Source organism: Marmota monax, unplaced genomic scaffold (genome assembly GCF_021218885.2).
Source record: "Marmota monax isolate L192 unplaced genomic scaffold, Marmota_monax_Labrador192_F-V1.1 WCK01_AAM20220418_F8-fsc00012, whole genome shotgun sequence".
NCBI lineage: Eukaryota > Metazoa > Chordata > Mammalia > Rodentia > Sciuridae > Marmota > Marmota monax.
This window is the reverse complement of record NW_026695227.1, coordinates 25,373,643-25,400,179: the sequence shown is the minus strand read 5'-3', so window position 1 is coordinate 25,400,179 and position 26,537 is coordinate 25,373,643. Positions and strand designations below refer to the sequence as shown.

The 26,537-nt window shown below is 34.1% G+C and overlaps 1 protein-coding gene across 11 annotated transcripts; it reads right to left on the bottom strand.

Annotated features, from left to right (window-relative positions):
• Positions 1–1,797: 1,797 nt before the first annotated feature.
• On the bottom strand, positions 1,798–26,506 carry Irak4 (interleukin 1 receptor associated kinase 4). Of its 11 annotated transcripts, none has more exons than XM_046435946.2 (14): positions 26,368–26,464; positions 21,145–21,264; positions 20,363–20,442; positions 19,693–19,862; positions 17,448–17,593; positions 16,481–16,663; positions 15,696–15,856; positions 14,783–14,847; positions 12,079–12,193; positions 11,564–11,673; positions 6,947–7,130; positions 6,046–6,108; positions 2,975–3,133; positions 1,798–2,845 (listed from the first exon to the last, which is right to left on the bottom strand). In XM_046435946.2, exons 4-14 carry the CDS (start codon positions 19,851–19,853, stop codon positions 2,810–2,812), a joined length of 1,383 nt encoding a protein of 460 aa, XP_046291902.1. In that variant the 5' UTR covers positions 19,854–19,862; positions 20,363–20,442; positions 21,145–21,264; positions 26,368–26,464; the 3' UTR covers positions 1,798–2,809. The 11 variants fall into 11 exon arrangements, with proteins under 11 accessions (XP_046291902.1, XP_046291903.1, XP_046291908.1 ...); XM_046435947.2 differs by having other exon boundaries at positions 20,363–20,438; XM_046435952.2 differs by having other exon boundaries at positions 26,251–26,447.
• Between the last annotated feature and the right edge of the window lie 31 nt (positions 26,507–26,537).

Here is a 26,537-nt window from a genome sequence, read left to right as displayed (position 1 = left end):
ACAAAGGTTGGCTGCCAGCTTGAGCTTTGGACCATTGCACCATGGCTGCAATGACATGTGAGTGCTTCCGTGATTAAGCACAATGATATAAATTTTGGGAAAACAACTTTTGGGGCACCCACGTGAATGGGGTGTCCTCATGGTCCTTTTTTTTGTTGTTGTTATTTTGTTAGCAGGATCGAACCCAGTGGTGCTTAATCACGGAACCACATCCCTAGCCTTTTTTTTTTTTTTTTTTGATAAAGGATCTCACAGAGTTGCTTAGGGCCTTGCTAAGTTGCTGAGGCTGTCTTTGAACTCATGATCCTCCTGTCTCAGCCTCCCAAGCTGCTGGGATTATATGTACTTATTCTTTTCACTAAAATGCAAGTTTAAAAAATCATCAGACTCTTCTTTCTGCCTCTGATTCTTCCTGAAAACGTGGATTAGAAGATGCCTGCAAATTCTATGCCACTGCCTAAATGCTGTGCTGCCTTCTTCCACAAGATTAATTAGCTCATCACATTTATTCACTTATTTGGTACCAGGAATTGAACTCAGAGTTGCTTTACATCCCCAGGGAGATATATCCCAGCACATTTTATTTATTTTTATTTTTTATTTACTTATTTTATTTTTTTAAATATAGTTGTAGTTGGACACAATACCTTTATTCTATTTATTTTTGTGTGGTGGATTGAATCCAGGGCCTTGCACATGCTAGACAAGCACTCTACTGCTAAGACAGAACCTCAGCCCCTTATTTTTTTATTGTTAATTTTGAGACAGGTTCTAGCTAACCTGCTGAGCCCTGAACTTGCAATCCTCTTGCTTCAGCCTCCTGAGTCACTGGGTTTACAGGTGTGCACCACCACACCCAGCCGTCCATCACCTTTAAACTCAGCCTCACACAAATTCTCAGGACATGTACAAAAATGTAAACAAATTCTTTGCCAGAATGTAACATGAATGGCCTCTAGTCCAGTTTCCAATAGAATCCCCATTCCCTTCTGAAACCTCATGAGCACAGAATTTATTGTCTGCATTCCTCTCAACATTCTGGTGTTCTGAAGCTCCCTCCACAATTACCCATTAAGGTATGCTTATCCAGTTCTAAGACTTCTCTAGCTTTAATCTCTAAACCTTTACAAATTCCTCCCACAAACCAGCTCCAAAGGACCCTGAACCACATAGTTCAGATTAGTCACAAAAAGTACCCCACTTCTAGTACCAATTTTCTGTGTTCATTTTTTGTCTCTGTGACTAAAACGCCCTGACAATTACAAGTTAGAGAAGTTTATTTGGTTCATGGTTTCAGAAGTTCAGCCCCTGGTAGGTCAACTCCATTGCTCTGGGTCCAAGATGAGGTAGAATATGTTAGAAAAGCCTTGATGAATAAAGAAGTACTGCTTAGTTGATGCCAGTTGCTTATACGAGGGTTTTTTTCAGTCATTTTTCATACTAAAATAAATTCCTTCCTTCTGTTCATCCAAAGCCATAACATTTTCAAATAATATAAACAAACTACAAATTTTAAATGTAGAAGAAATAGTTAAAAATCATTTTAAAAAGCACTAGTATAGGAAATCTCTCACTATGATAAAACAAATCAATTTCAAAAAACTAGGGCCTGATGAAATAAAGAATCTAGTGAAAATCAGTACACTGCAACCCTAGGGTATAATCATACTCTCTTTAATTTTCACACACTGTCGAATGTGTGCAGAACCTATAAATATAATGGGATCATCACAGGCAAATCATCATAGGAGTTTCTTGGTGTTCATTTTCTGTTGCACATAATAAATTACCACAATCTTAGTGGCTTAACACAACCCATTTATTATATCACAGTTCTACATGTCAAAAGTCCAGGTAACTCAGACAGGCCCACATTCTGAAGGTCTCACACAGTGAAAATCTAGGTGTCAGCTGGAGCAGTGGTATCATCTGAAGATGCAGTACTCTTCTAAATTCTTTCAGGTTGTGGCAGAATTCAGTTCCATGTGGTTGCACAACTGAGTTCCCATTTGTTTCCTGCTGACTAATAGCTCTCATGTGCTAGAGGCCATCCTTTGGTTTTGGAAATGTTGCCCTCTCATAACATGGTACTTAGTTCTTCAAGAGCCATAGGAGAATCTCTCTTACTTCCTGAAGGGTTTACTTGACTTGTTTAGACCTATTTCAAACAGTACCCCTTTTAATACTTATAGTTAGCTCACTAGGGGCCTTAATTGCATCTGCAAAATCCCTTCAACTTTGCCATGTAATATAATCTAATAACAGCCACATCATCAGGGCAGCATCATCAGGGAATATTTAGTTTGTGGTGAATGACTGTTGAAAATAGTATAAAGTGAACATGAGCCTATAAACATTTGAGTGTAATAAAACTTTATAATCACATCTGTAAACTTTAAATATTATTACCTCACTATTTACACAGTGCTTGTACATATTCTGCATCAGTTGATTTTCACGACCTCCTACCAGGGAGGCCGGAGATATCAGTCCATGTTATAGATGGAAAAAAAAAAGTTTTTAATCATGTTTGGTGATGTTCAAAGGAGATGCTTCAGGGGTTATTATGTGTACTGAAGTTAATACTAAGTGGGTAGGGCTAAGTGTTGATATGGTGACTGTACTTTTATTTGTTCTATATGTTGGAGGTTCAATGTATGCTTTAATAACCACTGCATTGCATCATGATGTCTTGTTAAAGATAAAGAAGAGAATTTAGAAAAAATAGTTTAAAAAATTGTTTATATATATATATATATATATATATATATATATATATATAAAATCAAGGGTCCTTTCCTATACAGTTTTAAGAAGTTGTCATCTCTTGCAGCAGCTGTTGGACCTTTTAAAAAGAAAGAACAAATGAAAAACTACATTACACAGCTGGTTTGAAATGTACATTTAGGAAAAAATGACAAACCTCATCCCCTTCATTCCCTTTACTTTTTATATGAGTGCAAAAAATTGGTACCTTCTTAATGTCTGGTCTCTTATTTTTCTTTTCATGAAGACATTGACTAGCAATAGAGTACATAGCTTCAACTGAAGTGGAATCAACATCATTCATCTTTACATCAATATAATCTTCAATTGTCTTTTCTTCATCTTCAATTTCTTCTTTAATATCTAGCTTAAAAATGAGTGTTAAAATTGTGTTAAGAGCTTCAAATACAAGAGAAATAAATATCAATTTTAATTATTTAAATTAACCTATGCTTTTACTATCCTTTCACTATCTTCTTTTATAGCACTTTTAAGAAGGGAAGATACTGGGCTGGGGTTGTAGCTCAGTGGTGGAGTGCTTGCCTTGCAAGCTTGAGGCACTGGGTTCAATCCTCACCACCACAAAAATAAATAAATTTAAAAAAGAATGGAAGATACACAGAACAAACATTAAATATTTATTTAAACCCCCTAAATACTTTTAACCTCTTGCCTTCTAATTTTTGCATTTACATGTGAGCTAATTGCTTATATGTTCCCATTAGTAGCATTTAATAGGCAGGCAGAGCAGAGTTATCTGCCTCAAGATGTGCTTCTGCTAATGCAATTCCAACTCCAAGATACATACACCCCTCTCTGCATTTGAAAAACTTCTCTATAGGTACTTAGATTGTTTCATCAAAGAGAAAAAAAGGAGAAGGCATAAGGGAGAGGCCAGGATGAAAGAATAATGAATGAGGATAGAAGTCTAGGACTATGCTGGTACAGTGGTAGCTCCCAAAACATGTCTATGTCCTAATTCCTGGAACCTGTGAATGTGACCTTATCTGGAAAAACTACATCTTTGTAGACATAATTAAATATCTTTTTTTTAAGAGAGAGAAAATTTTTTAATATTTATTTTTTCAGTTTTCGGTGGACACAACATCTTTATTTTATTTTTATGTTGTGCTGGGGATTGAACCCAGCACCCCACGCATGCCAGCAAGTGTGTTACCGCTTGAGCCACATCCCCAGCCCATAATTAAATATCTTAAGAGGAGGTCATGCTGGATTTTCCAGGTGGCCACTAAATCCAAGACAAGTGTCTGTATATGAACAAAAAGAGGAAAAAAGATATATAGAAGACAATGTGATTACAGAGACAGAGATAGGAGTGGTAGAGACATAAGTCAAGGAATGCCTTCAGAAAGTAGAAGAGGAGCCTCAGCAATGGAGAGGCACTAAGCAACTCAGTAAGTCCCTGTCTTGAAATCAAATACAAAATAGGGCTGGGGTTGTGGCTCAATGGTTGAATGTCCCTGAGTTCAATCCCCAGTAACCCCCCTCCCCAAGAAAAAGAAGGTGAAAGAGGAAGGAAGGATTCTCCCCTGGACTCTCCAGAGGGAGTACAGCCTTGCTAACACCTTGATTTCAGACACTTGGCCTCCAAAAGTGTGACAGAATAAATTTCTGTCACTTTAAGTCTTCTACTTTGTGGTATGTTTTACAGCAGCTCAAGAAAACTAGTACAGATGTAAAAGATTACTTATAAGAAATAGAATGTAAAGATAAGAAAATTTTCTCTAGTGACATAAGGGCTTATTAAAGCATCACACTCTTAGCTATATGTGCATTAAAATCTTATTATTTTATATTGATACCATATTCAAGCCTTAAGAATGGGTGAAAAAGTATAATCTTCCCTTAAGTTTTATGATGTTCACTATTAAATGATGAAGTATAAAACTCGTGACTAAGAGAGATTCTGTACTTTTCTGTATTATATCCTCACTTAGTTTGAAGTTTTGAGGCTCTTATACATTCTGAAGAGGAAAAATATTTAGGTAATAGGATAGAAAAAGTAGGCCTTTAGACAGGTAAGCCTTGCCTAAAAAGTTTAAGCTGCAACTTAGTAAAACACTGGGTTCTATCTTTTGCCCTCTGTACCTCTTTTCTCTGACCTCCTCTATTTTTAATCTATATATTTTATATAATTCAATCCACACCCAAAGCTTTATCTATGACCTTAATTAATGGCTCAAAAATAGCATCTCCAATCCAGGATTTTCCATCAACTTCCAATAACCAATTAAACAGATAATTTTATTTCTCTGATTAAGACAAAATTTTACTTTTTAATGTGCCACTTAAAAAAATTTTTTTTAGTAAAAAAAAATTACTAAAACAATAACTTTAACATTGTATCTATAAATATACTGATATGAAATATTATATTGCATGTAACTTCATGATTGCATTACCAATATATCATGGAGAGCTTAATGATGTACATTTTTATAATGGACAAAATATTATAACATACAGATACTTTACTTATGGTTTCCACAAAAAGGTATGGCACCAGATCCTTGAGCAAATAAATCAATCCCTTTGATTTTCTAATTCCAATTCTAGCTACATAATCTGGTATATGAATATTTCTGATATGATTATACAGGTTTGTACCATTTGGACACATAAATTCCAATGAAATCAGTGTGGTTATTTATCCAAGTTTAAGAAAAACTTATACATGATATTTCCATCACTCATTAATTTCATACAAATTTCAAAATTCTTAAAACTTGTGACATAGAAAAAAAATGCAGGGCATAATTCTCCTCTAGTTTTATTTATCTGATTCAGCTAACTTACTTATAAATTGTCAATGAAATGTCTAATATATAAAATTAGATAATGTTTTCTAAAACTTTATAAATAATCTATAATATAAATAGAGAACATTTACTAGCAATCCTATTCTGATACAAATTTAAATGTAGTCATTTCTTTCTGAGCTAGAAAACTGTTAGTAACCACCCTGGAAAGTAAGAAATTAAGGTAAACTGGAGAAGATCTCAGAAATTATTTGGTTATATTCTAATTTCACTCACAAAGAATGTATAAGTGACTGTTCTAGGCTTCACAAATATTTCATGGCAGAGTTGAGATTAGAAATATTTAATGCTCTTTCCATATATCATTATGTATTGCCAGTAGAAATACTTGTAAAATAAAATTCCATTTCTAGATGTCAAATTTTCCCATACATAGTAAATATTTAGACAATAAATGCAAAGAGAAAAGAACTAGAAAAAAATTGAATCTTTCAGTTACTAATAACTGAGGTTCACGGTGTTCATCCACAGCTGGAAGTCCAGTGATTATTTCTAGTAAAACCTATGAAGGAAAAAAAAATCCATTAATATAACACTTAGGATAACATAAAAACTAGAAGGAATATGAATCTTGATTATGAAATCTGGTTAATATTTTCTGTACAAAATATATAGCTTTTGGTATTAAAGCAGAAAGAACACAAATCATGGGCATTTCTTATCACCTTCCTTCACGGGCACCTAGGATCCCACCATGCCCCCATAAGCAATTCTTTCCTATTGTCAACTTGTAAAAGAATCAATCCAATCAACATGTGTTTCGGGAATTCCCAATCCTTCTCCAGTCTCTCAGGGTATTCTTCACAAGAGTAAAGAAAATCAAATTTGATTATCTAATCCCAATTCTCTGGCTCTTAGAAGAATCTTATGTTCTAAACACTAGACATATTCTACAACCCCATGCCTTAATGTTACAGTGCAATGAAGTCAACTTTCCATATGTGAAATATATTTGAAAAAGATTAGATGAAGAAAAAGCCCCTAATATCTCCAACACTCACACTCTGTTCCTTACTCAATCTTAGTAACTACTAAGAACAGACTAGTAGATCAGAAAATGCCAAGAAAATGGAGACTAAAGTACATATTGTATGACATGACTCATTCTATACAATGATTTAATTTAAGCTCATCCAATTCACAAAAAATCATTTATTGCAACAATTAAAAAAACTCAAAAATATCATACATTGGGAGACATTTTCATAAACTTTCTGATATAGTCAAAGGTTAACATAAATGATTAACATCTTTAAACACAAAAGCTAAGCAAGATAGGTATCTTAAAATAATCTTTTGATTTCGTACTTGTACAAGAATGATTATTGTATGTAACTTACCACGCCAAAGCTGTAGATATCAGATTTGGGTGTTATTTCTCCTCGTAAAGCTTCAGGTGCCATATAAGCTGTTGTGCCCACAATTCTGCTAGTCATGACTGTCTGGGCAAACTTCTCAGAGGCCCGCGCAAGTCCAAAATCTGATATTTTGGCAGTAAAGTATTCATCTAGTAAGATATTTGCACTGAAAAAATGTAAAATTTGGAGAAAAAATGTTTTCTTCCCAAGGAAGTCAAATAGTTCCTTAGATAGATATATGAAAGTATATATGCACACATGTATATACACATATATTTACATTGTTTGCCATTTTATTGGATATATCATAAAAGAAATTTATGATATATGTGAAATTTGTGTAAATATATCTAGGATTCAGATTACAGTCAAATAGAAAGAGGAAAAACATTTAGGAGAATAAAAATGAAATAGAAATTTCCATGCTAGTGAGAGATATTTTCATAAATATTTCACAAATAATTTTAAAAAATTTAGTTATTGATGGATCTTTATTTTATTTATTTATATGTGGTGCTGAGAATTGAACCCAGTGCCTCACACATGCTAGACAAGGGCTCTATCACTGAGCCACAACCCCAGCCCCATAAATAATTTTTTACAGGAAATTTTAATCAGCTTTTTGCTGCTGTGACTAAAAGACCTGAGAAGAACAATTTCAGAGGAGGAAACCATAACACAGGGTAACTTCCCAGTCTTCCAAAGTACCATTTTCTTTTTCTTTGTGGTTATGGGGATTAAACCCATTGAACTTGCACATACCAGCCTTCAAAGCACCATTCTAACAAAATTTTAATTTTTTTATTGAGAAATAGTATTTGTGCATCTTTGTGGGATATATTAATTATTTGATATATACAATATATAATAATCAAATCAGGGTAATAAGCAGTCCTATCTCTTTAAACATTAATCATTTTTATGTGTTGGGAATCTCATACTCTTCTAGTCATTTCAAAATATATCATAGTGTTATTTTAACCTCTAGTTACCCTACTGTGCTTATAGAAGAACCAGAAGTTATTCCTCACTCTGTTTTTTGGTGCCCTATGAACTTTCTTCTCCCCTTCCCTTACAAGTCTCTAGTGAAATTATTCAATTCTGTTCTTATATGAAATTGACTTATTAGTTTCCAAAAATGAGTGAAAATGTGGTATTTGTCTTTCTGTGTCTAGCTTTAAAATAAATTGAAAACACCATTCTTAATTACTTTCCTAACAATACTTAATTCACTTAAAAACAAATTTCTAAAGTTATCTAAATTATTTATTACTTTGAACTATTTTTGTACCATCTGGAATCTTATAAAGGGTAAAATTATGTATAAAAGATATTAATGAATTAATGACAAGCATCCATTTATATATTCATATTTTCATTCAATAAAACCTTATTGAAAAGACTTTTGTGTTATAGTATTTAAACTTGGTGCTGAATATGTGGTGGTGAATCTTAGAACTTTATCTGTGGAAAAAGCATATGAAAAATTAAAAAAAAAAACAGTATTACACTGGACTAGGGCTATAGCTCAGTAGCAGAGCGCTTGCCTAGCATGTGTGAGGCACTGGGTTTGATCCTCAGCACCACATTAAAATAAACAAATAAAATAAAGGCATTCTGTCTATGTACAGCTACCAAAAAATTCAAAAAACAGTATTACATGATGAGAATATCAGATACCAAATGCTGGAAAACCAATCATGTGCCAGGAATTACTGGGGAAAATTCCAAAGAGAAGGTATAAATTATACTTTGTTTTGGAGGATTATTTGAAGTTGATGGTTACATGAAGGAAAGAAAGGCATGTCAGGGAAATGAACATATACAAAGTGATGAAAACACAAGAGCATATGGTATACAGAATCAATTTAAAAACTAGTGTTCATGGAAGATGGAGTGAATTTGAACAGTATCTAAAGTTTACATCGTATGGAACTGATAATTTCAGATTTATCTTTTAGAACCATAACCTGGAAGTGTTGTAGTGAACAGGTGAGAACTGGTACAGACTTGTTTTACATTGACTAGGAAGGTTTGAAATAAAGCCAATAAAAGATAACAAAGATCTAAACAGAGGCAGAATAAATAGGAAGTGCACATTTTCAGGCACAGAAATTTGTGACAATAGGATATAGGGACTGAAAAAGCGTTAAGTTTTGGAAATGAATAAATACTGACTTCATTTGATTAAAAAGGAAATACAGTTTGGGGAGCTATGGATGAATTATGGGTTTGTGTAAGCCACCTCAAAGCAGGGGCATTGCTCTTTTGAGATCTCTCATTTGCTTGTGATAGCAGGGGCGAAAAAATTCTGTCTTCCACAGAATTTATTGGTTCATACAGCTCTAGATTCAAACAGCTGCCTGGAAGTGAAAGAGACAGCAGTGTGCTCGAACTGACTTGAGGCACCAGGTGCCTGGAGGAGGAAGAAATACTGCAAAAGTTGATATGCTACCAATTATGCTTTGTTCCCCTCAGCCTCACTTTGGTTTATCTTGTAGAAGTTTCTCTCATAATAAATCCCTTTGATGTGTTTGCATATAAAATAAAGCACATGGAGCTCCCCTTTTTGTTAGAGATCAGACCCTACCAGGGCTGATTCACCCACTGAGCCCCACTATTAATCTACTAATTGAGTTTTTTGTCTTTATTTCTTATTTTTAATCACCTCATCATCTCGAGTTTAGGTAAACTGAGTAAATGTCATGCAGGTCATGATAATACAAGAAAAAGATGTTTGGTTGAAGGGATGGTTTGATTTCTAAGATAGTGACTTAGAGGCTCCAGTGGGATACTCGGGCAAGGAGTTTTGGTACAGGCACATTGAAAAATTCAGTATTAGAAGCTGATGATATTGACTTGAGAGTCACCTAGGCTGCCCTTAAAGTAAACTTCCAGGCTGTCTTAAACTTGCAATCTTCCTACCTCAGCCTCCCCAGTAGCTGTGATTACAAGCATACACCACTACACCCAGCTCCACTTCTTTATCTTAAAAGAACCTTAAACACAACATGTACAAAAGAGAATTTATATTTTCGTTTTCCCCAACACCACTCCAACAGAGTCCTCTTTCTATATAAGTGAATCATGCCACAATGATTCCAGAGTACAATTCCGGATGTCATAATTCCAAGAGTTATTCCTGATATTTTCCCCCCTTCACTGCCAAGATATCAGCAAAACATGCCATCTTAATCTCTCCAATTTGCTCACTTCTCTTCAAATTAACTTCCATGACCAAGACAGTATGGTAGCCTACTAATCACCCCTTCTTACAAACTGTTCTCCATACCAGAGTCACAATGATCTTGTAAAACTTACATATTATGTCACTGCCTTACTATAATTTTAATAACATCTCATTACATTTAAGATTTAATCACATATAAAACCTTACCTTGGTCTATCAGGCCCTATAGATCTTAACTCCCTATCTATCTGTTTAATTTTATTTCAATTCTTGCATCCCTTCACTTTCTACATAACAGTCAAACTTTATTTCACCTCTTAACTCATTGAACTCCTATATTCCTTCCCACTACTGATCTTATAAACATGGTTCTTTCTGTCTAGATTGTTCTCTCCATCTTCTATAGCTGCCTTCAAACTGTTCTTGCTTATTTCCTACTCATTCTTTGGATGGAGATAATATATTTCACATATACATACTCATACACACTGAACCTATACTAAATACTATGATTCTATTATTATTTTGTGATTATTCAATTGATGTCAAATTCTATATATGCCATTTTTGCTAAATTGCATCATCTACAGTACTTAGTATATAGCAGGTTAATATTGAACTAGAGAAATATAAATACATGTGATGGTTTAGATATGAAATATATCATGTGTTGCAGGCTTGGTCCCCAATAAAGAAACGTTTAGAGGTGGGGATTTTGGGATCCTCAGGAGTACTCTGACCTCATCAACTGACTGATCTATTGAGGGATTTGTAGATAATGGCATTACTGGGAGGTAGGACCTAGTTGGAAGAAGTACGTTACTGGGGTATGCCTTGCAAGGGTATTTCTTCTGACTCCTTCCTTAGTCCCTCTCTCTGCTTTCTGCTGCCATAAGGTGAGCAGTTTTGTTCTGCCAAGCCTCCAGCCCAAAGCAACAGAGCCAGACGATCATGGACTGAAACCTCTGAAACAGTAAGCCAAAATACATCTTTCCTTTTCTAGTTGTTCATGTTAAGTATTTTGTCACAATGATACAAAGCTGACATAATACTTAAGAAGAAAGAGAACTGAAAAAGTACTCACGGAGGATGAAGGTGATTCAGAAAAGAGTCATAATCCAGAAACTAACAAAGAAACTATTTTCCACAAGGCAAAAGAGTTCAAGAAGAACAGAATAACATAATGTCAACAAATAAAGGGAAAAAAGTCAAGTAGGATGAGTACTAGAAATAGGTCATTGGATTTGAAATAGAGCAGATTACAGATGTCCTCATTGAGAAGAGCTTTCATGGACTTATGGAGAATGTATCCAGTTGCTTCAGGTTAAGACATGCATGTGAATAGTGAATAAACACAGTGACAACAAATTAAAGATGGCTTTCCAAAAACTTTTCACAGCTGCATTTACCTTTTAATATCTCTATGAATATGATGGTTTTCATGTAAAAAACTGATTCCATTAGCTGCACCCTGAGTAATCCTGCATCTTGTGTGCCAAGAAAGTGGTGGAGTACCATCCTTATGAAGAAACAAACCAATTAAAAAAAGAAAAAAAAATCTATAGAAAATATGTAACTCAATATTTTTTCTAGGCAATAACTGAAAAATGCTATCACTAAGAATTTAGGTCTATAATTTTTTAAGTTGTTAATATATGTCTAAATAAGATCAAATGGAGGTTAGCATTTCTTATTTGAAGATAAAAATATATAAGAGCATTTCAACATCTAACCTTAACTAGTAATTTTAGGTGATCACCTAACAGACTGGCAATCCTACTTGTTTACATATCAACTAGACAGCTTTTATAGAGCAAGAAAAATATTAAGATTAGTGTAATTTAAATGATCCTGTACAAAGTAAATATTAATATTCTAACACAGAAACAGAAAGCCAAATGATACGATGAACAAAATATCTTACCAAGCAACACAGTCTGTCTAGCAATGAACCGTTGGGCATGTAAACGTATACTAAGCAGAGATCATCGCCATCACTTGAGAAACCAAGTAGTTCTACCAAATTTTCATGTTGACACCTATGACAAAAAATTTTCCATGTAGATCATTATAATATCTATTTGTAAATATTCAATTTAGTGTTTCAACAGAGAAAAGATCAAGAAAATAGTATGTTATATATCAAATATATTATATATCTATGTCTTAATTATATAACCATAATTTTCTGTAAATGGTTCTCTCTTCTGAAATACTGATCAATGTTAGAAGCAAAACCTCTTTCTATTTTATAGTGAAAATTCAATAATTTGGCTCATTAGAACTTGTCATAACTTGGTTAAAGATTAGGTTGATGCCTGTATTTGTTCAGTACAATTTTCAATAGTATAAAGAAGATTTTTAAGAAGTCTGCTCAAACTTTTATAATACTCTCAAGAATTCTGTAACACACCAAAATATTTTATCACACAATAAAGCACTGATTTATAGGCCAGATCTTTAATCACATCTAAATTATACATGTCTGATCTTTCATCACATCTGATTGTCTGATATATATATATATATATATACCTGAGAGTAATAAAACTGAAGAGAAGTTACAGTATAACACAACTTCATGGATTTCTGGTTCAGCTTAGAGAAAACAGAGCTGAGTTCAAAGTCAAGTTGAAAATCTAGCTCTGCTACTTCTTAGATATGTGACCCGTAGCAGGTCAACAACCTCACTGAGACTCAGCTCCTTTATTTGCTAAATGCAGAAAATAGTAGCTAATTGTAATATGAACACTTATAATTAAATGAATAAATATACAAGAGCCTAGAAACATACCTGGCACATATGTACTCCTTCCAAGTGCTTACTCACTTTGTTCATTCAAAATGCTTGATACTTCTAACATTTCCTTATAGCAAATAAATTATCTCTACCTTCATTAATATTTTAAGAAATATAAATTTAAAAAAATAATTGTTTCATTTTCCACCAAACTGGCACATTTTAAATATTAGTAGTTAACATTTACTGAATTTATACTATCCTTAAGGTATTGTGATGATTCACTTGCTTTGCTTTATTTAATCTTCACAACAGGGTAATATTATCCAATTTTACAGATTAGAAAACTAATGGACAGAGAGTAAAGAAACTTGGTCAATGTCATTCTACTAGTAAGGATCAGAGATTGGCACATATCCAAAAAAAAATAATAGGCAATGGTGAATAGGTAGCAGTGATATTTACACTGCTAGTAGAAGTAAAATGATCACAACTTGGGGTAGAGGGTGTAGCTCAGTGGTGGAGCATGTGGTTAGCATGAGTGAGACTTTGGGTTCAATCCCCATCATCAGAAAAATTAAATAAATTACCATTACTTATCTATAAAAAGTCATTTGAACATGTATTTGGAAAGTCTTTAGAAAGTTAATGTAATCTGACCTGGTAAGTTTTTTAGGAATTTATCCTGATGAAATAAGCCAAAATGTATTTAAACATTTAAAGATCTTTGTGATCCTTAAAGGATCTTTGATTTGTAATACTGAAAATTAGAAAAAAAATCTAGTAGGATAATGGTTAAGTAAGATATGGTCTTTATAAATGACAGAATGTTACAAATAATTTAATTTTTTAAAAATTTATTTTTAATGACATGGTAAAAATGCTACAACACCATGAAACAAGTACATCAGAATATTTGCAATGGTTACCTCTGAGTTATATATTTAAGAGTTGGTTTTGATTATTTAAAAAAAACATTTTCCTATATTTCCCAGTTTATCTACTTTGAACAAATTACTTTTACAACTGGAGAACTAGAGGTATGAGTAGAGAGAACAAATTTTCTTTTTTTCAGTGTGCATTATTTTTACTATACCTGAATCAATTTCAGTTTATTAAATATTTCTTGAGATTAACCAAATAGAATTGGTAATTTATAGCAATGGGCCTCGGGGATATAATTTGGTAAATCCCATTAAGATCCAAATCCAGAGCTCAGGCTCTGGAATCAGATCTGGATTTGAATCCTATCTTTTAACATTTACTGTCTATGTGACCTTGGGCAAGTTATTTAACACTTCTAAATCTTTCTGTTTTAAAGGGAGGTTGTAAGAGTTGTCCTGAGAATTAAATGAGTCAATATAAATAAAATATGTAACACAGTGCCCAGCATATTGTATACACTCAAATGTCAATCAGTATAAGTACTAAATACATTTCTGATTTGTTTCTCCTACCTTTCTTGATAATGTCAACAATTTCCCAGCATTCTAGGTCAAAGTATTCTAAATATCTTTGCATATAATGCTTCCCTAGTTACTTTATGATTGTTATCTAAGGGTCTATTATTCTGTAAAGCTTTTTTAAAAGTATCTCTACAATTGATTTTTCATGAATTTTGAGTGCAGAAAACATAATAATGGAAAACTGCTGAAATGCCATGTAACTTTGATATGATTTAAAACTAACTCCTGTTTAATCTACAAGCATATGAGTGTATGCAGTCATAGAATTGAGCCAATAGTACTTATCTAAACCCTTTACTTTGATTTTATATAACTGCATTTGGAAATATCCATAGCTCATGGTACACTTTGGTAAAGAAACCAGGTTCCTTGTACCTTAACTGGTTCCTTTCCCCTCTATCACACTGCCAAGTAATACTTACTTTGCCATTACTTTTATTTCTTGATCAAATTGTTTTTTCAATTCTTCAGTACTAATGTCTACCATCTGAAAAAATAATATGCAGTTTAATACAGTATCATTACCCATGGCTTCTAAAGCTGAAGCAGCTCAAGAAATAGCTGGCTGATCTGCTTTCTTTAAAACAATAAGGTACTACTTTCCTTATTTATAGAACAACTGATATATAGAAATTTTAGTGTTTTGCTCAAGGTCCATGGTTTATCAGAGAACAGAAAAAAATTATGAGCCTCCCTAAGTTACTGTGGAAACAAAATAGAATGAGACTTCACTGCATAGAAATTTTGAAGTAACAGAAAGCTGGCAAATTTGAATGCAAAAAGAAAATAAAATATTTGAAACATATATGAGAAAGAATGACAATGCATATATATGTGATCTATTAATATTTTTAGGATATAGCAACAGATTTAGAGTATAACAAATCAAAAAGTAAGGGGTGAATATGTAAATAGAAATGGGAACAAAGAATATAGACAAGAAGATTTCTAGTCTTGATATATATTTTCTAAACTATATTTTTAAACAAGAAAAGTAATACAAAATATATATATATATTTTCTTAGTATCATTTTTATTTTGATTACTCATGAGGTACAATGTGGCGCAGGATTTCTCAATTTTATTTTGCACATCTCTCAAAATTGTATGTATGATCATATGCATGTGTGCAAAATATTTTTTTCTAGGGATGGGGTCCATACCTCTCAATTGAATTTTAAATGATAAGGACTACCTGCTTTAGGAAGGCATTTATTAGAAGAAAATACATGGTGAAATAACATATTTCCTAAAGATTAATGTAAAGCTTGTTATATCACATACTAGGAAGCAACTATTCCTTTCATTCTTTTCCTCCTAAAAACATTACTTACAGCTGCCAGCTTCTTCACTGCCACTGCTGTGTTGTTCACATAGCCTTTATATACAACTCCAAATCCTCCCTCTCCCATTTTATTGCCACCAACAGAAATGGGCCGTTCATCAAAATTATTTGTGACATTCTTCAATTCATAAAATGAAAAACTATGAAAACCTAAAATGCCAATAAAATAAGGAAAAAGTGACTAAATAAAAAGGAAATTTGTTTTAATAATTTTGATGTTTTCTCAACTTAATATTTCGTACATATGCAAATACAAAAGAAAAGACAGGAAAGATGGGATGGGGTAAAACCATGTTTAAAACACAAATTTTAAACTTTATTATGAAAATTATGCTTAGTGATCTTACCAACCAAACATTCTAGTTACTACCCAAAGTGAAGTCACATAATTTCTTTAAAAAAATGTCATTGCAAGTTATGGAAATATTTACTTATTTTTCCCTAGTTTCTATGTTTTGTTTTTGTGGTACTGGTTCTCAAACCCAGATGCATGCTAGTCAAGCACTCTACCTTTGAGCTATATCCCCAGCCTACCACTTTCTATGTTGTTTTTTGTTTTTGTTTATTGCATATCTTTACCTCTAATCACTGATACTTGTTAATGCAATGAAGATAATACATAATAAATGAAGAGGGAAAAAAAACCCATGCAAGAGCTATTGCCAGTGTGCCTTTGACAGCTAAATAAATGAAAGAAGGAGAAATTTATTTTAAAACAGTGATTGTCATCCTGACAAATTTACTAGTAAAGAGAGCAGTGAAAATGTTACTTACGTGTATCACTAAATTCTAAACTTTTATTTTCTGGACTTGAAGAGTCAGGTAGCACATGGTTTTGTTCAAGATTCTGCACAGGTATCACAGATGTCCTGTCTTTTTCATAGAAAGGCATCTGTTTCTGCTGAACTGTTGTAGCTTCTGTACAAGGTACAGCATGAACAGTTTTGGGAACAGCATCTGCAAAACAGAATAAAAAACATACAGAATAAGAAACACTTATTCCTTCCATAAGAAATTGTGTGTAAAAAAGTTCAACTAGGAACTCAGTTTAATTAATAACATTTGAATTTTCAGAGGTTGGCACTATATTTTGACAGCATACATAAGAAGCTACCTAGTAAGAACTTGTCAGTCACAATAAAGATTGGTACAGTAAGGCAGAGTTTACAAAATGTGGCACCTGCACCAGAAACACTGAAGTACTTGTTTAAGAACATAGACCTTGAATCTAACTCCAGAATTTCTGACTAGGTCTGGAAAAGACCTCCTTGTTCAACAAGAACCCCAAATGATTCTTATGCACAATAAAGATTGAGAACCACTGGTATAAAGGGCATCAAAGGGAGAAAGTTAAGGTTATAAGGAAGATAACTAGACACTAACACACTACAATGCAGTGTGGGGAAATCATGATGATAGAGTGTCATCAAAGTGGAATTTGAAGGTGGAAAAAACAAGAGCTCAAAAGAATAATTTCCTACAGCCTACACAAGTTCTGAACTTCCCGACGGCACAGAATTATCTAATTTTAATGGTGGAGATCAGACTCACTTTAGCAGCAGTCTGAAGTGTCCTGTGTCTGCTTGTTAAAGAGTTTGGGAGAGCTGAAAGAATGAAAGGAATTCTTAAATGTAAGGTTCATTTAATATGAGAAAGAAAGTAAGAGTAAGTAGAAATGTTTCCATTTCTGCCATTTGTCTTTCTACCCTAATTGTTGATACCCTGGTCACACTCAGTTTACCTGGAAGCAAAAGACTTGCAGGAGCAAAAAACTCATTTTGGATCAAAAGATCCACAAGATCACCAACTGTGCAATTTGTGGTACCCCAGTCAAACAGTAATTCACAAGTGGGACTTTTTCCAGTTTGAAGTAATGCTTCAAATCTCCTTAAAAGCAAGTAACAAAGAAACAAATTAGGATATAATTTGAGTTCATATGAAAACAGGAATTAGCCTCCTTTCTCCTTGTCTTGCTTACAGAACCTCCTATAAAATTAAAGGGAAGGGATAGCAGGAGAACAAGCAAAAATTACCACAAGCCAGGAAGGAGAGGCAGGAGAAAAAATGCTGAAGATTATGATAATAAAAGTTAACATTTACTGAGTACTTAGTAGGCTACAGGATGCAAATGCATGAACTTGTTTAAGGATATTATGATTACCATTTTAATTAACTAATGAGAAATCCAAAGTTGGTCTGGTAGAGTAACCAGTCCAGGGTCACACAGCCAATAAGATACATCCAAGGTGAGATCCAAATTCAGATTTCTCTTCACATAAGGATGTACTTTCAACACACTAAGCTATATTACTTCCTTCATGACTTATTAACTAAATTAATTTTTATTTATTTAATTTTAAAAAATAAATCCACCTTCTTAATATAACAAATAGAATATGTACACATTCAGGAAATTACTCCTTTGATTTTAACTATACTTAATATTTAACTAAATTGAAAGAAAACAGAGCCCTTTTTCGTTCAGTACTTTAAAATTAAAAATTAGTTTCATGAAGTAACATTTAAAAACTTAATCAATATAACTTTCTCTGTTTTTCTTCCAACTATTTTATTTGGAAAATTTCAAACCTACAGAAAAGCTGAAAGAATAATGCAATGACCAACCATTTACCTACCCTTTGTCTAGATTCACCAACTGCTAACATTTTGCTAATCTGGGTTCTTGAACATACTGGTTTTTCAATCTCTGTGAGTGTGACAGTGCTTTAAGTGTAAAACAGATGTCTTGCATAATGTCTCACAATCTATATTTACCTTACTACTTTCTCATGATTAAATTCAGGTTAAAATTTTTGGTAAGAACACTATGTAGGTGACAATGTACCCTTCTCACTGTGTCATATTCAGAGGTAAAAAAAAAAAAATGCCATTTTGTGTCATTACTGTTGATCACTTGTTTAAGGAAGGTTTCTTTATGATAAAAGTAACTTTTCCCTTCTTAATTAAGTAACTTGAGAGTAATATGTGGATATCTTGTACATCTGTTCATCAACAACCTTTATCTTATGCTTTTAAGTTCAATGATGAACCAATTATCATTAGCGGTTGTAAATTTGTAACTTTCTGATTTTATCACTATTTTAATCATTATTTCCTGGCATTATTCTCTAAAGAAGAGCTCTTTTCCTATCCCTCTCCCACAACTATCAAGTTTTAAATAGTAATATCAACAAAACTATCTTTAAAAAGTAGCTTTCACGTTTTAAACTTGATGCTTTCACAAGTAATTTAAGATGTTTAAGCCTCCATATCAGCAAATATTTTGGAAGGACTAATACAGGTGTCAAGGCTTTAGATTCTTTGCCAGGTGATTGTTGAATACCAAAAATAAATTTCATTTTCTCTTGCTTTCAAAGACAGATTTTGACATAGGTCTTAATTGTAGTGACTGACAAAAAAAACAACAACATATTTTACACTAAGAAAAAAATGAGTACAAACAAAGAATGTAAATCATGTGAAGCTAGTGTTGAAAAATTCTGGGTATGATTTAAGAATTACATTTGTAGATATGAACACTTACAAGTTAACAGCCTTAAAATCAATTTGAAAAACTGCCAAAATACATTGGTAAGGGTGCTTAGAGATTCACACACTTAAAAGTTTAAACTCCAGAATTTCACTAGAACTAGATTTTTACAACAGTCTTATGTTCCTTCAATCTGAAAATTCAAAGTGTAAAACACAGTGACAGAGAACTAGAGCAAAGGTGAGACTCTTTACTCTAACTCAAAAACTAGATCACAATATTAGCCCAGCTGACAAGTTGAAGAATGAAGCAAAAATTGCAAAAGGAAAAGAAGAAAACAAAAAGGGGTGACTTATTACCCACAATAGAGAGGTTCACTTCCTAAATTCAATGAGTCAATAAAATTAAAGGGAAGGGATAGCAGGAGAACAAGCAATTAATAGGTATTTCTACCTACTAATGTAAAAATTTCAAAAGAAAAAGAATTTTATGTTACCTTATGTGAAACTGATTGTATCTATCATCACCAGATGGTTTTTTAATAGCTATAGCTAATTTCTTCCATCCTTCTTGAGGATCAATAAAATCTGACAACTTTCTAATTAGGCCAGCATTGAGGCAGCGCACATATGTTGATGGTGTTATGGGTTTGTTCATCTTCTATTCCTGAAATATGAAAAAATTCTCATTAAAATTTTACAGTAGTTTTGGAGGTGACATCTGTGAGCTCATATATCATACTTTGCTATACTGCACGAAATGTTGGCAACTGATTATAACACAACAAAGCAACACTCCAAAGTCAACTAGTTGATGTCCTAAGAAGATATCCAAATTAAAATGCATTTTCAAGTTGTCCTCTGGTTTTGCTTTATTTTTCCATCTACAAATATCAATAAAAACAGGAGGACTTTTTTCTGACACTGATATTTGCCAAGTGAAATTAATACAACGCAGCAAAAATTTTAACTTTATCTGAAAAATTTCTGTGAGTATGTTTGGGAATCAAGTCTATTCATCTTTCCATTTAAAATACAATTTTTTCTATCAACACTTAACTATTAAAATCTATCCAATATTCTTTGGTAAAAGTGAAAAGTAAATATACTGAAATAATTTAATAGCATTAAAAGATATATGGCCCAGATGATTGTGGTGGCACTTGCCTATAATCCCAGTGGCACAGGAGGCTGAAGTAAGAGGATCACATATTAAAGGCAGGCTTGGCAACTTAGTGAGACCCTGTCTTAAATAAAAAAGAAATTGAAAAGGTTGGGGATGTAGCTCAGTGGTAGAATACCCCTGGGTTCAATCCCCAGTACCACATGTACACAAACACATACACAGAAAATATGGTCCATTCACATACTTTGTTAGCATGCTCTTCCTTGACCCCTTTACTCCTGCCAGCCTCACCTCCTGGACTCCTGGTATTGGGGATTAAAACCAGTGGCACTTTACCACTTATCTCCATCCCTGGTTCTTTTCATTTTTTCATTTTGAGACAGGGTGTCCCTAAGTTTCTGACACTGGCCTCTGAATTGTGATCCTCCTACCTCAACTTACCCAGTGGCTGGGCTTGTAGGCCAGCCCTACCACACCCGATCCCCTACACATACTTTAGTCCCTGAGATCTGCCTCACCACAATTCATTTCCTACTAAGCCAAAATATGTGGTTTGCCATTTCAACATCTCTCTAAACAGAACCTTTATTTCCTCAATCTCCCTTTTCTTCTATAACTTTACTCTGGAGATCAGAAGCCAGGGATAAGTCTCACAAGTTTACTTGTTTACCAGACCTGTAGAATACAGCTGTAAAGAACTAGATAATGGAACAGACTGGTGTGAACACCAGTTTATGACAATCCCTTTTCAACTGGGCATTCAATGCTATTATTTTTTACTTCTCTTGTGTCATTGTTCTTAGTGACTATTTCATACTTTTACCTCTCTATGTAGCTTTAACTTTTTTCATGCCCTTCATTCTCAGTAGATGGTGATCTTTTCTTCCAATGACTCAAGACAGATATTTTTCTGTCAATTATTTTTGCTTCCCTTTATTTTTTTCTTGAAAATACAAAACAATGTATTAACAGAGTAAATAATACATTCATAGGATAAAAAATTTAAAAAATTATAAACAACAGTAAAAAGCAAAGTCTCTGTATCATAGGCTTCTAGGTCAATATTCACTTCCTCTCTTTATCTTCCCTTGACCACCATATCTAAATAGGTTTACCTGTTCTCTACCTAGTTATCTTTCATCACTACACATATTTAGTTGTTACTTTATGAGTTCAGGGACCATACTGATTTTATGAATTAATATATACCCAGACACTTGCACATTGTAGATACTGGTGTTCTGTGCTTATTTTAGGAATAAACAAATTATTGCCCTGTACCTTACTAGGTGAATTATGTATTTCATTTAATCCTTTCAGTAACTAAGACAATTTTGCCACTTTTATACTGCATAGTAGTAACTGAAAGATCAGGAACTTGAACTCATTTGGAACTCTTGAGTCCAAAATTCATACCATATAACCCTGCTTCTATAATTGATGTATTGTTCATATCACTCTCTTTTCTAGAGGGACCATTCCTTTCCTTTTATTCATTTATACATTCATCAAACATATGCATCAGGCTTTATCCCAAAGAGAAAATCTTTGTTCTTAAGTTGCTCAGTCTAGCAGAGAATACAAACAATTAAAATCAATGATAAATAAAGAGGTATGTTTAGAGTGTTATGTGGCTCAGAGAAGGAGCATCAAGCAGAGGCAGTCAAAATCAGGTATATTAGGACATATTTGGTTTGGTGTCATATATTATGATATATTTGGTTGAGTGAGAGGTTAGTAGGATGAGTGAAAGGTTATGATAAACCCAAAAGGAAATTCTGTATAGAAGGAACAGTCTGGAAAAAGATGAGAAAGCATGGGTTAGGCTCAAATAATATCTATTAAAGCTGGACCACAAGGTGTATGTGATATAGTTAAGAGAGATGAAGTTGGAGAAACAGGAGGGCTAAATCATTACGTGCTCTGTAGGCTAAGACAAGGAGTTCAAATTAGTATTAAAAGTTTCAGAGGAGCAACTTCATGATTTTTAAGAAGAGGGTATTGTATGATCTTTGTTAAGTGGATTCCTCTGGATAAAAAATTAAAGAGATCAGTCAAGGTCAAGAGACCATATCAAGGCAAGGAGACCAGTTTGAAAACATCTACAATAATCTGGATGAGCAGAAATGAAAGTCTGAAAAAAAAAGTATACTTTCAGGTAATAGACAAAAAAAAAAAGATGAAAAAGTTTAGAGACCAAATCAAAACAATTTCATAGCCAGGCAGAGTGGTGCACACCTGTAATGCCAGTGGCTTGGGAGGCTGAGGCAGGAAGATTGAAAGTGCAAAGCCAGCCTCTGCAATTTAGCAAGGCCCTGGAGACACTGTCTCAAAATAAAATAAATAAATAAATAAATAAATAAATAAATGCCCGGGAATGTGGTTCAGTGGTTAAGTAGTTCTGGGTTCAATCTCCCATATCATAAAAAAGAAAGAAATAAATAAAGAAAGAAAATTCATAAGAGATCAGAGATTAGAGGAAAGGGAGAGTGAGAGAATAATGAGAGGATGCCTGGATTTTGTGAAATACCTATTTCTGGCACCATCTAGGAAAGGTGGCATCAAGTAGCTATATGCATGTCTGGAGCTTAGCAGAGAGGTTTCAGCACAGAATGCTCACTTATCTATTCTCATTTATGAATTGAGGGGCTGGGGTTGTGGCTCAGGGGTAGAGCGCTTGCCTAGCATGTGTGAGGCACTGGGTTCAATTCTGAGCACTGCATATAAATAAATTAATAAAATAAAAATGCATCAACATCTAAATTTAAAAAAAATTTATGAATTGAGAGCATATTTGCATATACAGGTGAGAAAACAAGTTAAAAATAAATTTGCCAATTAGCGAGCGACATATAGAATGGGAAGGAATGAAGTAAAAGAAGCAATTTAAAAAGTACTTGATAAGTTATGGAGGCAAAAAGAAAATCAGGACAGTACCATATTAGATTTATAGGATGGGGACTGATTGGTGTCCATTCTAGAAATCTAGAGAGGTCAAATAAATACCAATTGGTATGTAAAATTTGGAAACCTGAAGGATAGTGGTGACTTAAGAACAGTACAGTGAACAGTGAATGAATGGTAAAAATAGATTTTCCAAGATGTCCATCTATGAAGAGAAGGAGAGGAACAGGGGAAGGGAGTTGAAGAAGGAAAAGAAGCTGAAATATGGAATCTAACGTTGTATCAATGAACACTGCACATTAAAATCCACCGCACTCAATGAATCTCTTATCCATATGTGATTTGGACCTTACAGACTTTATGAAAGAGTTTCAGGGACCCCAATCACATTTTGAGAGCTGCTGGTTAAGGCTTAAGTTGGTTGTTGACACAAATGAGATAGTGAAAAGGTCAGTGCTGAGCAGAAGGAAATCTCTTCCTCTGAATCTAAAAAGAAGAATAGAGGGAGAGCTCCCACACAATGTCATTTCCTCTATGAAGTAGGACACAAAGTCATCTAGGGCTAAGTAAAAGCTCAAGCACCTTAAGAGTCAGCTACTCCTCTGAGTCCAACTCAGAAGGTAGTATTGGCTTTTCCTGATAATCAACTCTTTTGCTCCAAAATGTCACCTGATCATTCTTCTATTACAACAATTATTATATTTTATTGTGTTTCTGTCTTCCCTGCTTGTGTATTCTTCTGGGTAGCAATTCAACCAAATTTACTTCAGCAGCTACAGAAAACATTTGTGTTGAATGAAAGGATGATATTTTTAAATTAAGAAATCCTGTCTACATATAGATTATGCAGTTGTCTCCTTCAAGTTATTTTCCCTTATTTATCCAGATTTCTCTAAACTGTAAGAAATACATGATTGACAAAGCTAGAAAGGTACAAAGGCTCAATAATTCTAAAAACTACAGCTAAAATGCAGGGAATTGAGAACAAAAACAGGCTACATCATGGTCAGAAATAAATTTTGTAGCTCTCCTGCACCCAGATTTCCAGCTGAGATGATAGTGTAGGGACAGCAGGAGAATATAAACCAAAATATTAACAGTGGTTATCTCTTGATGATTATTTTTATGGTGATTTTAATTTTGCTTTTATGGCTTTTCAATAATGAAAATAAACTGTATAGAAAGTATCATCTTTTTTAAACTCCTTAAAATGTACTTTGATGTACTCTGCATTAACAGAAGTGGTGCTGGATCTACAAGTATCCTTATGATTATTTTCTCATATTACTAATTTCTATGGTGAAGACAAACCATTCATATTTTCAAATAAGATAATGAGGACAAGTATACTAGATGAGGTGGCAATATACTAAAATCGATGTCTGCTTGTGGAATCCAAATGCGTTTCTGTTCATATGCCCATAGTATGCCGCAAGAGACTTCAAAACATTTTTGTCAAATGAATTAATACAGTTTAAGACTGTGATAAAAGGAGGGGAATGTATAGGGGTTGGAGAATGATGGACTTTGGGTTTGCATGGGTGTGGGAACAATTATTTTTTGACAGAATTTATTACATAACATTGTTTTTAAAAGTAATGCACAGAAATATATGTAACCTCAATATTTACAGTAGTGTTGAAGGGTTACTGGTTGGGTACAAACAATAGATTTGAGAATATAGCTGAGTTTTTCAGATGCTGGTAGTCTTATTTAATCAAGCACAGTACTTTTTAATATATTTGTAACCCTTCTAAAATACATTATTTGCTTTCATATGCTTTTAGCAAAATATGCCAGATAGTAATTAATGTTTATTTTTGAACACCACAATATCATCACCAAATACAAAAACTGATAATAACTTCCTACAAAATTCTACAGGGTAGCCTTTTTCAAACTGGGATATGTGCTGGCATATCATACATAAACATGTATCTTTTTTAAAAAATGACTTAACTCAATGGTAAGTAATTTAAAATGTTTGGGGTATTTAAAAATTATATAATGTCATTCATTCATCAAATATTTACAGAGTGTCTCTTTGTGCTGGAAGGCTCCTGGAAATAGAGCTTTAGGGCAATTGGGTGGGGGTGAGAATTAACTGCTGGAACTTATATTCTAATAAAGAAGTCAGGGAATAAGCAAATGAATGAATTCTATAGTATGTTGAAGTAAGGACACAGAAGCAGGAAAAGACAAATTAGGAGAGTGTACCAACAATCTGATGGGAAATGCTGGCAGCTTGGATTAGTGGGTAGAGCAGAGAAGCTGCAGAAGATCCAGGATGCTGGTATATTCTGAGGTACAGCCAATAGAATCTTGTGTGCTGATGAGAGGAGGCAGAAGATAGCACCAAGGTCTTTGGACTTGAACACATTTCCTGACATATACTGACAGGAAGACTGTGGAAGGAGTAAGTTTGTTCTGAAAGATCAGGAGGTCAGTTCGGACAAATAGAAATCAAACTTCCCATGAATGTTTAGTATGAAAACAGGAGAATAAAAGAAATATGAATTTTCCAACAGACGTCTAAAGGATCACTACCAGAAAGGGAAAACGACAGATTTTAATATCCTGTGCTTTTAAGGCGCTTGGGGCAGGCAGGTTTTTGAGGTACCAATAGCGCTAGTTTCCATTCTCAGTGGCTAAAAGTATTTTCTCAGGGTTTGCTTTTTATCCTTTTGTGTCTTTTGCTTCCTTGTCGTCACGTATGTTCCAAATCTGTTAATGTACTTATCTGATCCTACAATGCCTCTCCACTTTCTAATTGGAATCTTGAAAGCCAGAGAAACTTTTCCCCGCCACAAGCATCTCCGTGAGTGCTGACTTGACTTCCTGGTTCTGAGGAAAAAGGCTCAGGAACACACACCCTGGGAGCCAAGAAACAGAGAGTGTCTGAGCCAACATATGGCTGGGTGACGCCCCTCCACGCCACAGGTTCGTGCTCTGGTTTGACGAACTTCTGGATCCCCAGGGACCCACCAAGCTCTGTCCATGCAGCCTATTTCCTAACTTTTCTTACTTTGATGGTAAGGCGATTTACGTTCTGCAGCGGTCCCGCGACAACCCTGAGCAAAGAGAATGAGGCTCGACTCCCACAACCTTCCGAGAAGGAGATGCACAGGCCGGAAATCCTTACCTGCCGGGGAGTCAGGTGGGAGGCACTGACCCAACACCGCCAGGCCGAGCTAGCAGTGGAACGCCAGCGCACCCGGAAGCGCTGGAGAGGGGAGGTGCCATTCTGAAGGCCACGCCCCCTGATTCCTCTAGGTGCCTGTAGGCGGCTCTACGACTGGAGAAACTCTTGCG

Coding starts and splice junctions, on each gene's coding strand:
- Irak4 (XM_046435950.2), bottom strand. CDS start 19,853: ATGAACAAACCCATAACACCATCAACATATGTGCGCTGCCTCAATGCT. Junction 14,848..15,695: donor CAGTGAAGAAGCTGGCAGCT/GTAAGTAATGTT, acceptor TTATTTTTTCAG/ATGGTAGACATTAGTACTGA. Junction 2,846..2,974: donor AGAGACCAGACATTAAGAAG/GTACCAATTTTT, acceptor TCTTTTTAAAAG/GTCCAACAGCTGCTGCAAGA.